Raw genomic sequence first — 12,010 nt, 5'->3', positions numbered from 1 at the left:
GGGGGGGGGGGGTGGGTGGCTACGGCAGATGGGAACCCAGCGGCTGTGCCTGGCCTCCAGCCCCCCCCCCGGGCCTTCACAGGGCCCCTGCCAGACAGCTGCAGAGGAGGGCGGCGGTGCCAGGGCCCCCCCTGCTGGCGGCCGGGGGCTTTGCAACTGCCGCTGGACACAAGCCCGGATCATCATTTGGGGGGGTGGGGGGGTGGGTGGGTGATGTGATGCAAGCAGGGACGGCGCGCCTTCCGCTCCGCCCAGGCAGTGCCCACCTCCCCAGCTGCCACTGTTTCTGGAAGGGACCTTTGAGGTCTTCTAGTCCAAACAAGTGGGACAACTCGCCGCGGTACAAAATGCAGCGTTACAATTCAAGTGTTTAAAATATTTTTTTTAAAAAAAATGATTTTAACTTTTGTCATTCCCATTTCATTCTGTCCCTTCTTTTACATCCTTTCTTTAATGATTCTGTTCCACCGACAATGGTTGGAAACTGACCAAAGAGAGAAGCAACCTGGAATTAAGGAGAAAGTTCCTAACAGTTGGCCAGTGGAACAGCTTGCCACCAGAAATCGTGGGCGCTCCATCCCTGGAGGTTTTTAAGAAGAGACTGGACAGTCACTTGTCTGAGATGGCGTAGGTCCTCCTGCTTGAGCAGGGGGCTGGACTAGAAGACCTCCAAGGTCCCTTCCAACTCTACTTCTATTCTAGTTCTAGTTCTAATTCTAATTAATTCCATTCCATCCCATTGATATTAGCGTAACTTGCTGCCAATTGTTCCCCAATGATTTGGCCATAGCAAGTTGGCCAGGCCAAGATGGCCAGGTGGCGTTGCCCAAGGCCCCAGCTCCTGCTCAAGTAGGAAACCCCAAGCAGGCATCCTCAGGACGAGTCCCCCTCCCCTCCCCTCCCCTCCCTTCGCTAACCCTAACCCTTCGCTGAGCCGGGCCTCCCCGTCCAACCCTCAGACAACGGGGTCCTCATTGTGGGGGGCTGGAATGTGGTGGATCAGAAGCAGAATCAAGGTGCTGCCGGTTCCGCTGCCGATCTCCCCGGTCCCACCTGTGGGCCGGCCCCAGAAACTGGCCCCCCTTCCCAAGACCGGCTACGTCACTGAAGGCCTGTGGAGGTTCTCCATCCTCCAGGCCTCACGGCCGCCCCAAAGGTGCTTTTTTCCCCAAAAGGCAGCTGGACTTTTTTTTGTTTTCTTTGAAAAGGTTTCACTTCCCATCCGAGAAGCTTCTTCAGTTCTTTAGGACTTCCAAAGAAAAACAACGAGGGGGGCCAGGTGCCTTTTGGAAAAGCTGCATTTCCCAAACATCTCGGGAGGCAGAGAGCATCCTGCAGGGAGGGCGCTGAGCCCGAGGGTCCCCAGTGCGAGGCCCGGCCCCATTCCCCTCAGCCCCCCCCTCCTGCAGACTAGGCCTGGGAAGGCAGCAGTTCACGTCCACCCCACCCCACAGGGGTGTGTGTGTGTGTGTGTGTGTGAGGGAGCTGCACCTGTGGAGCACAACAGCCCGAGAGACACAAAAGCAGGCCGCAGCCGCTCTCCCCTCCTGACCCCGGGGCCGGCTGCAGAGCTGCGCCAGCCCAGCTGAGCCGAGAGCGCCTGCCGGGGCCGCTCTGCAGATGACTCAGCCCTTGCGTGACTCACCTGCCAGGCCGGCGCTGGGAACCTCCGGGGCTCGCTGCCCACAAGAGGAAGCGGCACCGGCCCACGGGCGCGTCTGCAAATCCGGCTGCGGCAGCCCAGCTCCTTTGAGCCCTGCAGAGCTGCCCCCCCCTCCCCGTGCGTGCCCGGGCCCTTCCCCCCCTGCCCTTGCCGTGACCTCGTGCGGAAGACCCCCGCAGCCTCCGCTCCGGGGAAGGATCCAAGGGGGGGCCCCCAAATAAACTGGGGTCCCCCTCAGGGAAGGCGGAGCAGCAGCTGCCGGCAGAAACAGCGGCCACAACAGAGGGGCCCGACCTGCAGCCGGACAGATCCGGCCCTCGGGAGACCCTCCGGGGAAGCCGGCCCAGGCAGAAGCCAGGGGGGTCCCCGAGGGGCAGGGAGCCCCCCTCCAAAAGCCACCAGGAGCAGGAGCAAAGGGGCAGGCTGGCAGGGAGAGGCCGGAAGCTTGTGCCCTTTCCCCCATCCTGGGCACCGCTGCACGTGTGAATTGCAGCTCCCACAATTCCCCAGCTAGTGTGGAGCTAGAGGAGGATGCTGGGACTTGAAGTCCGCGTGCCCAGAGGCGGGCCCAGGGCGGGAAAGGCTGGTCTGTTGCCCCCAACGATGCTGCGGTGTCCCTGGGGAGGGGGTGAAGAAGGGCCAGGCAGGGGGCCTGAGTGCTGGAGCCCCCAGGAGGTGGCTGCTCCGGAGGGGGGTAGGGGGCCGGGGGAGGCCGTTCCAAGGCTCACACGGCTCCTCGGAATCCCGCAAGGGGGGGTCTCTCTCCTTTCCACTCCTCCCCTCAGCGACCATCACTCCTCCGGGGGGGGGGAGCTGAAAGCAGCCCTGGCAGCCAGACGGGGCCACGAAAGGCAACCTCCACAAGCAGAATGGGGGAGGGGGGGAGATGAGAATGTGGCTCCAGTGGGGTCTGTGGGCACCGGACGACCCTCTGCACGAGACCCAGAGCCCGGCTGTTCCCATGCTGACAGCTGAACCACCTTGAGAGGGGAAACTCCCAGACCACGTAAAATCATGAGTGAGTGCCGTCAGGGGTCAGGAGGAGGCCAGGGGAAGCTTCTAGTCCTCATGAAAGTGTGGGAAGGTGTAATCTGGGGGCCCGTGTGTGTGTGTGTGTGTGTGGAAGGGGGGAAGGGAGAGACTATTGGGCAAGGCTGCCCTGTCATCTCCCCCGGAAAATGAACTGGCTCTGGATGGGCCTTGCCCCAAGCATAACCCCCCACCCCCCGTAGCACCTCCACCCCACCCCCACCCCCAACAGTGACAAGCCTTCCTTGCCATGTCTGGAAACCCTCCGTGGGAGCCTCACTGGGCCTTGTGAGTGACAGCGGAAGGTCACACGGGGGTAGGAGGGGGGCAGGGGGGCGCTGCCGAGAGGCTGGGGGGGTGCAGGAGAAGGGACTCTGGCCTGCGTGGGGGGGGGACTTCCCTGACAGCCCTTCCGTTCCCAGCCAGGGCTCCAGCAGGGCATTGCGTGCCGTGTGTCACGTCCCCAGCCGGGGGGGGGGACGGGCATGTGGTTTCTGCCTCTAGCCCCCCCTCGCAGGCTGGCACCCGCGGCTTCCTCCTTTCGGAAACTCACAGCTGGAAACTGAAACAGCGCAAGTCAAAATAAAGCTACGGGGCGGTTTTGGTGACCCAGGTCAAGTCGGCTCCCAGGGGAACTGGCACGCAGCCGCTCTGGGGAGGGGGGGGCAGCCTCCTCCAGCCCTGGCAGGGCTTCCGGGGACACCCAGGGGCGCCTGGCCTGCTCCCCTAGCTCAGAGCCCCCCCCTCATCTCAGCAAAGAATCAGCCCCACGTGCAGAGAAGCTTCCTCTTGGGCTTGGATCTTGGGGGGGGGAAGATTACTCCAGTGGGACCCACAAGCTTCCACCAATTCCCCCAACCACCCTGGGGCCTCCCCTTCTTCACGCCGCCCCATTTGCAACACCCCCTACTCAGCAAAGATGAGAGCAGCAAACCTGGGAGATGATGCATGGACGGGTGCTCACTAACCATGGTTTGTTGACTAAACCACCAAGGGCCGGGCTCCCCCAACTTTCTCACATTATCCCGGAAGTGGGCAGCCGTGTGCCATTTTGAGGGATGTTGCAGGCCCCCCCAAAGGGTGGGGTTTTTTTATATACACACACTAAGCTTTTTAAGCAGGGGCGTCCGAGCGTGGCCACTCAAAGGCCTGTGGCTGGGGGAAGCCGGCTGGGGAATTCTGGGAGTCAAAGTCCGCAGGCCTTCAAGTAGCCAAGCCTGGACAGCCCTGCTTTAAACTTTCAAGATGTCAAAACTGTTGTGGCACGGTATAGGGCAGGGGTAGGCAACCTCGGCTCTTTTATGACTCATGGACTTCAACTCCCAAAATTCCTGAGCCAGCATGGGGGAACTATGGCCCCCTTCATGACTCGCGGACTTCAACTCCCAGAATTCCTCAGCCAGCATGGCTCAGCTTGGAAACCTCTCCCTTTCCCCTCAGCATGGCTGGCTCAGGAATTCTGGGAGTTGAAGTCCACCAGTCATAAAAGAGCCAAGGTTGCCCACCCCTGGTATAGAGTTTCCTGCCTGAGCAGGGGGTTGGACTAGATGACCTCCAAGGTCCCTTCCAACTTTATCATCATCATCATCATCATCATCATCATCATCATCATCATCATCATCAAGTCTTACAACTATTTTCAAGAAAGGCTACTTATTTCAATTATTGCATTTTCAAAGTTTTCACCACCACCCCGACCTTGCAGCCCAGAGCATCCCTCCCCAGGCAGAGGCCGGCCGGCCAGCTTTTGGCACAGGAGGGGCGGGGCCTGACAGAGTGGCACCCAGGCAGGGCTGGCAAGGAGGCCCCCCCCACCACTACCTTCTACCCAGCCCACTCCCCCAACCCAAAGCCTGGGCTTCCCCCCATAGCAAGCCGAGCAGCGCCCCCTTGTGGCCGCCCAGAGCACCGCACCCCCTCCGGGGCTCACCTCGCTGGGGCTGAGGCCGCCCAGGCCGCTATCCTGCCCGGAGTCCCGGCTGGAGTCGTGGCCCTGGCCGGAGCGCGGGTGAGAGGGGTGGATCCAGAGCTCCAGGCGGGTGGCATCGTCTCCGGAGGGCCGGAAGGCCGCCCTCCTGCTTCGCTGGCTGCCCTGGCCCCGGGGGCTCTTCTGCTCCAGCTGCTCTGCCTGCGGGGGAAGGGGGGAGAGGGCCATGAGGAGCTGGTGGGGGGGGCTGGGTGGGCCGGGCCGGCCGCCCCGCTTACCGACCTTGCGCTTGGTCTCCTCGAAGAGGCTGGTCAAGCTCTCCTTGGCCGTCAGGATGGGGTTGCTGGCGGCCAGGCTACGCATGTAGTAGTAGACGGCGTCCAGCTTCCTCCTCTGCGGGGACAGAGAGAGACGGGCGGACGGCGTCAGAGGGGGGACAGCCAGACATGACTCCCCCCCTCCCCGATGCAGCCATGGGACGACGGTCAAGCAGAGGCAGTCCTCAACTTACAACAGTTTGTTTAGCGACCATTTGAAGTTACAGCAGCACTGAAAAAAGGGACTTGTGACCGTTTCTCAGACTTACAACCGTTTCAGCTTCCCCCCCCCGGTCACGTGGTTAATGCTCGGATCTCTGACAAGTGGGTCATACATGTAACGGTCGCAGCCTCCGGGCGTGTCACGCTGTCCCCTTTTGCGACCTTCTGACCAGCAAAGTCAGTGGGGGAAGCCGGACTCACTTAACGACCGTATGACTAATTTAACAAGGGCAGTGATTCACTTAACAAGAAGTGGGAGGAAGAGCCCTAAGAGGCTTTTAGGAAGAGGCTGGGCAGCCCCTTGTCTGAGACGGTACGGGTCCTCCTGCTCAAGCAGGGGGCTGGACTAGAAGACCTCCAAGGTTCCTTCCAGCTCTATCCTGTTCTAAAATGGGGCAAAACCTGCTTAACCAACGTCTCACTTAGCAACATAAATTTTGGGCTCAACTGTGGTCGTATGTCGAGGACTACCTGTACCCCGAGTCGGGGACTGAGCCCCCTCCCGCCACCCCGCCTGCTGGAGGGAAAGGACCGGCTCTGGCCGAGCCCCCCTTGCAGGTGCTGAAAGGGGACCCCCCCACCCCGACACAGCAGGCCCTGGCCTGGGACCCAAAGGCAGCCTGGCACCGATGGCCCTGGCCTCTGAGGGGAGCCTGCTGCTCCCCCAGCCTCCCGCCAGTCCCGCCTCCCCCCGTGGGCCGGCTGAAGAGGGCCGTGGCCAGAGGAGGAGGGTGGGGCGCGCAGAGCCGGGCCGGAGCCTCCCTCTCACCGTGTAGACGGCCAGGAGGGCCAGCTGGTTGTACGGGCGGCCGTTCTTGGGGGCCACGTGCTGGGCCTTCAGGTACCAGCTGGGGAGAGAGAAGAGGGCCAGTGAGCGGATGGCAGGAGCCACGGAATAGCCGGGTCGGGGGGGGGGGCACGCTCAGCGCAGGCACTGCTGGAGCCCCCCGAGGAGGGAGGGAGGGAGGGAGGGGGTAACGAGAGGGTCCGTCCTTTCCTCAGCCCCAGGGGCTGCCCGAGGCTTGGGCTCTGCCCGCTGGCCCCCCTCAGGGGCAGGAGGGCTTCCCAAGGCCCCAGTCCTTGGCCCCCAGGCCCCCCTCCCTGAGGACTCTGACCCGGGAAGAGCCCCCGACAGGCGCTGGCAGGGTGCCCCCTCCCTCGCTCTCTGTGTCCTGAGGGGCCCTCAAGGCCTTCCTCCTGCACAGCGGTCAATGCTCAAGACAGGGAGGGACAGGCTAAGACAGAAGCCGAGCAGGTGGTGTCTTGGCAGGTGGTGGTGGGGGGGGAGAGCAACCGAAAGCCCCCCCCCCTCTCAGGTTCCAGGACTGTACAACTTTTACGTCCCTTTGGGGGGGGGGGATGAGCCGAGACCAGGCTGGGAGGGGGGGAGCATTTCTGCCCAGCTGCAGCAGTTTTCAGCCCTGCTCAGTGCAAAGGGGCCCTTTCAACCTTCCTCCCGAGGGGGGGGGGTTCTCCCACTCGGGATGGGGGGGCTCCATCCCCACTCCGGCTGGTGCACCAGTTATGGCCCAGCTGGCCTGGGAGGGCCTGGGGCGGAGACTCCGGCCTGCTCATCATCCTCTCGCAAGGCGCTCCCTACGGAGACCCTGGCGCCATGGCATTAAGGCGCCGCGAAGGTGCCTACAGGTGAGCTTTGTTTAACGGCCGTTCCGAATAAAACGACGTAGCGATCCGTCCTCGGCCCACCGTGCCCCTCACGGACCCCACCCCGCTGCCCCCTGGCCTACCTGCGTGCCTTCCCGTAGTTGGCCGTGTCGCTGCCTTGTTCGCGGTACCTGCAGATGTCGCCCTGGCATATCAGGCTCCGCTGGGCGCTGATGAGGGCGTACTTCACCTGGGGAGGGGAGCGCAGGGAGGCGGCTGGAGAGGGGGCGGCCGGAGACCCCCCTCCCTGCCCCTTCTCAGGGCAAGGCCAGGCCTGTCACCCCGGAGGGCGAGGGGCTGCCCTAAGCGCAGGGGTAGGCCACCTCGGCTCTTTTATGACTCATGGACTTCAACTCCCAGAATTCCTGAGCCAGCTTTGCTGACTCAGGAATTCTGGGAGTTGAAGTCCATGAGTCATAAAAGAGCCGAGGTGGCCTACCCCTTGCCCTATGGGAAAGCTCCCCAGCGCTCCCAGAGTCTGGCCCCGGCCACCGTGGGATCCTCAGGGGTGCCCCGAACCTTCCTCCCCCCCCGTGAACCGCCTGCTGGCCCCCCCCCGTTCCGCCTCACCGTCTTCCGCAGGGGCTTGGTGCGAACCGCCATGCTGTCCATGTAGTCCTCCAGCTTGAACTGGTAGGTGGCCTGCAGCTTCTGCAGCAAGCCGTCGAAGAAGACGGTGCCCTGGGGGGGGGGAGAGAAAGCGGCAGTCACGGAAGGACAGAGGTGGGAAGGGACCTCGGAGGTCCTCTAGTCCAACCCCCTGCTTGAGCAGGAGACGCTCCAGCAATCGGGACAAGTCCAGTCTCTTCTTGAAGACCTCCAGTGCTGGAGCAGCCAGGACTTCTGGTGGCCAGCTGTTCCACTGGTTAATTGTCCTCACTGCCAGGAAGTTTCTCCTGAGTTCCAGGTTGCTCCTGTCCTTGAGCAGAGGGCGAGGGCAACAGGCAGGAGCCTTGGGGGGAGGCGGAAAAGCCCACCCCCCCTGGGGATAAGGGGGGAGAGCTTCAGATCCTCCAAACAGTTTCCCCTAACCCCCCCCCCCCTAACAGGACAGCAAGAGGCCTGACAGGAGGCCAGGATGGCGAACCTTTTAGAGACTGAGTGCCCAAACCGCAACCCCAAACCCACTTATTTATCACCGGGTGCCGGGTGGGCGTGGTGCATTGGGTGGCCGTGGTCATGGCAGACTGGGTGGGTGTGGCCAAGGTGGGCATGGTCACCTCGATGTTGCTCGTGGGAAGGGATGCCTGTACGAGCCGGGCAGGGTTGGGGGAGATCCAGGGGGTCTCTGGCAGGTGGGACGGTGGGCAGGAGGCTCGTCCTGCAAGGCAAGGCGAGGCAGGGCGGGGGTGCCATTGTCACAGGGGCAAGGTGTGGCAGGGGCTGGGGTGGCTGCTACCTGACACCATCGGCCCCCGCACACAGAGGCCAGCGAGCGCATGGGGGCCGACAGTGTCTGTCAGCAGCCACAGCCTGCCGGCCCCTCGACTGGTGCACTCTGGGGCTCCGCAGCCCGCCTCCAGCCGTTCAGAGAAGCCGCCTCTGAGCTGGCCGACAGCTGAGGAGGCGATGCAGTGGGTCGTGCCCGGGAAAAGGAGAGCATGCGAGGCCAGGAGGGATGGGATGGGGGGGAGGGAAACCAGCCATGCTGGGATGCCTCCGGCCACGTGGGACCTTGGCGAGTTAGCGGGCGGCTGGTTGAAGAGGGACGGTTGCCATCTTCAGGGCAAGGTGTGCGTGCCCACAGAGAGGGCTCTGAGTGCCGCCTCTGGCACGCGTCCCATAGGTTCGCCACCACTGTCCTAGGTCTTCCTGGGTCCTCCTGGGGACGTATCGCCCGTGCTCTCTTCACAGGACCCTGCAGAGCTTTGGGCTGGAAGACCCCCAAAAGACCCCAGGCACCAGGGGCACCAACGCAGCAGCCCCTGCTTGCCCTGCTCGAAAGAGCTCCGGAGAAATAGTGGGAAAAGGGGAGAGGCCCAAGCCGGCCCTCCCCAGTGCCCACGGACATTCATCACGCAAATGGGGGACAGATGGAAGTGGCCGGAGGGGGGGGGCTTCGTCTTGCAGCAGGCCGGGGAGGGGAGGGGGGACGTTCTTCTGGCTGGGCCTGAGGGTGGACACCCCTTCCTCCCCACTTAAGGAGGCGGGGGCCTTCATCCAAACCGCTCAGTTGACCTTTGGCCTTTGCACCTCAAAGGGTGCCAGGCCAGCTGCTGCGGCTGCCCTGATCCAGCCCTGAAAATGTCTGCAGATTTTCTGGTTCAGCTTTTGGTTACAGATGGACTCCCTTCCCAGGCAGATCTGCAGCCCTGGGGAGCCCTTCGATCTGCCTCTTGGGCCAGCCGCCTCACACGCAGCCCTCGGCTTACGACCACGACTGGGGTCAAAAGCTCTGTTGCTAAGCAAGGCAGTTGAGTGTCACGGCTGACTTTATCACCTTTTGGCCCTGCTGGCTAAGCGAAGCAGGACAGGTGTAAAATGAAAAGCAAATCTTTTAATCTCTTATTGCTGTATTTTTGCTGCTTAGTTGTCTTATTTCAGGGGTGGGGAACCTTGGCTCTTTTATGACTGGTGGACTTCAACTCCCAGCATTCCTGAGCCAGCCATGCTGAGGGGAAAGGGAGAGGTTTCCAAGCCGAGCCATGCTGGCTCAGGAATTCTGGGAGTTGAAGTCCACCAGTCATGAAGCGGCCATAGTTCCCCCATGCTGGCTGAGGAATTCTGGGAGTTGAAGTCCACGAGTCATGAAGGGGACCATAGTTCCCCCATGCTGGCTCAGGAATTCTGGGAGTTGAAGTCCACCAGTCATGAGGGGGCCATAGTTCCCCCATGCTGGCTGAGGAATTCTGGGAGTTGAAGTCCACGAGTCATGAAGGGGACCATAGTTCCCCACCCCTGGTCTATTTTATTGCTTCGTTGTTTTGCTACTGTTATCTCACGCTTCCTTTTGTTTCTTCGTTTTTATTGTTGTAAGCCACCTGGGGGAGCCCCAGGGCGAGGTAGGCGGCAAATAATTTTAATAAATAAATGAATAAATGAAATAGAACAAAACAGTAAAATAAAAATAAATAAATAAAATACAATAATAAGAAACACATAAAATACAATAATAAAAAAGAAAACAAATCCAGCTTTCCCAACGGACTTGCCTTGCCGGAAGGCGGCTGGGAATTTGGCAAGCGGGGGTCCCATGACCCGGGAGACGTGGCAACCGTCCTGAACAGTTGCTGCCTTTTTCCGTAGGCCGCCTAGAGTCCCCGTGTGTAGGTGACAACATGAATTTTCCAAAATAAATAAATAAAACGCCAGTTGCCCAGCATCCAAATTCTGACCATGTGACTGTGGAGGTGCTGCAACTGTTGTAAGTGCGAGGACTGCCTATAAGTCACTTTCTTCACCTTTGCTCTAACTCTGATCGGTGGCTAAAGGGACGGTCGTGAGCCGAGGACTGCCTGCACACTGTCCCCTTCGGCTGGGATAGGGAAAGGAAGGGAGCCGCGTTCTTTCCAAGGAAGAGCCGCCTCCTGGAATCTAGAGTCGGAAGAGAGCTGGAAGGGACCTCGGAGGTCTTCTAGTCCAGCCCCTCTGCTCAAGCCAGGAGGCCCTACAGCACTGGCCTCCATCCTTTTGGGCACCAGGGACCAAGTCTGTGGACGGAGGTTTTTCTGTGGACCGGAGAGGGCCTGGTTTCACGTGCTGCCTGGGGCTTTGCTTGCTTGTGACGCCCAGTTGCTGGCATGCCACAGCCTGGTACCAGTCCATGGAACTGGGGGTTGGGGACCCCTGCCCTACACCATTCCAGACAGAGGCTTGTCCAGCCTCTGATATGAAGCACCCGCTGATATGGTGACCTCTGGAGGGAAGAAGCCCTCGTGTTCCGCTGGCTGTCCCAGGAGAGCAGCTCCCTTCTGGCCCCCACCCCTCCCGCCTTCCGGCCCACCCGCCCGGGGTGCCCCGAGACCCCTGCCTCACCTCGTCCAGGATCTGGAGCAGCTTTCCGCGGATCTCCTGGGCGCTCTCCCCGCCCGCTGGGTCCTTGAGCAGCTGTCGGAACTTCTCGATCACCTGGTAGAAGGCGTTCTTCCAGAGCAGCTGGTCCACGTTCTGCGCATCGGCCACTTCGATGTCGGTCAGCAGGCAGAGCTCGTACAGCTGCAGCATCTCCGCCCTGCAACGGGACGCCCGTCACCCGCCGGTCAGCCGGGGCTTTGGTGCTGCTCCCCCCCCAATTCCCACCGAGGGGACGCCAGGCGGCTCACGTCAAAAAACAAAAAACACCCCATCGTATATATAAGGTAGTCCTCAACTTATACGACAGTTCATTTAGCGACCATTGGAAGTTACAGGACTTTTTTCAGGCGCCGTTGGATCCAGACACGGATGGATTTTTTAAAAACATGTTATCAGGGGCTTTTCTCGGATGGGACGACCACAGAATGGCGCCTCGTTTCTGGACGGTGCCACATTAACCTGGACCAGTTTAGGCTGCCGTCTGCGGCTCAAGTCCAGCCAGCCCAGCCTGACGCCCCACAGCTCCCTGCCTGACCACACACATTCCTTGACTTACAACGGTTCATTTAGTGACTTCAAATTACAACAGCCCTGGAAAAAGGGACTTTCGATCACCTGTCCTGTCACGTAATGAAATTTTGGCTGCTTGGCAACTGGCCTCTGTCTGTCTGTCTGTCTGTCTGTCTGTCTGTCTATCCATCCATCCATCCATCCATCCATCCATCCATCCATCCATCTATCTATCTATCTATCTATCTATCTATCTATCTATCTATCTATCTATCTCTGTCTGTCCGTCCATTCATCTATCTATCCATCCATCATCTATCTATCTATCTATCTATCTATCTATCTATCTATCTATCTATCTATCTATCTATCTATCTATCTATCTATCTATCTATCTATCTATCATCTATCTCTGTCCGTCCGTCCATCTATCCATCCATCATCTCTCTCTCTCTCTCTCTCTCTCTGTCCGTCCATCCATCATCTATCTATCTATCTATCTATCTATCTATCTATCTATCTATCTATCTATCTATCTATCTATCTATCTATCTATCTATCTATCTATCTATCTATCTATCTATCTCTGTCCGTCCATTCATCTATCTATCTATCCATCCATCATCTATCTATCTATCTATCTATCTATCTATCTATCTATCT

General features: G+C 60.0%; 1 protein-coding gene across 1 annotated transcript in view; it reads right to left on the bottom strand.

Moving 5' to 3' along the window:
- Nucleotides 1-12,010, bottom strand: part of LOC107296967 (telomerase-binding protein EST1A-like) — a gene marked incomplete at its 3' end in the record, with an annotated part of 48,203 nt that overhangs the window by 24,364 nt on the left and 11,829 nt on the right. The window contains exons 3-8 of the mRNA XM_015826323.1: nucleotides 10,799-11,001; nucleotides 7,394-7,504; nucleotides 6,907-7,013; nucleotides 5,928-6,006; nucleotides 4,902-5,012; nucleotides 4,623-4,820 (exon numbers count right to left, since the gene is read on the bottom strand). Coding sequence (XP_015681809.1) covers nucleotides 4,623-4,820; nucleotides 4,902-5,012; nucleotides 5,928-6,006; nucleotides 6,907-7,013; nucleotides 7,394-7,504; nucleotides 10,799-11,001 — 809 coding nt within the window. The remainder of the gene's footprint in view (nucleotides 1-4,622; nucleotides 4,821-4,901; nucleotides 5,013-5,927; nucleotides 6,007-6,906; nucleotides 7,014-7,393; nucleotides 7,505-10,798; nucleotides 11,002-12,010) is intronic.

The sequence above is a fragment of the Protobothrops mucrosquamatus genome, unplaced genomic scaffold (genome assembly GCF_001527695.2).
Source record: "Protobothrops mucrosquamatus isolate PMUCROS unplaced genomic scaffold, P.Mucros_1.0 scaffold3055, whole genome shotgun sequence".
NCBI classification, from domain to species: Eukaryota; Metazoa; Chordata; class Lepidosauria; order Squamata; family Viperidae; genus Protobothrops; species Protobothrops mucrosquamatus.
The sequence above is the reverse complement of the archived record's forward strand: the minus strand, read 5'-3'. Positions and strand labels throughout refer to the sequence as shown.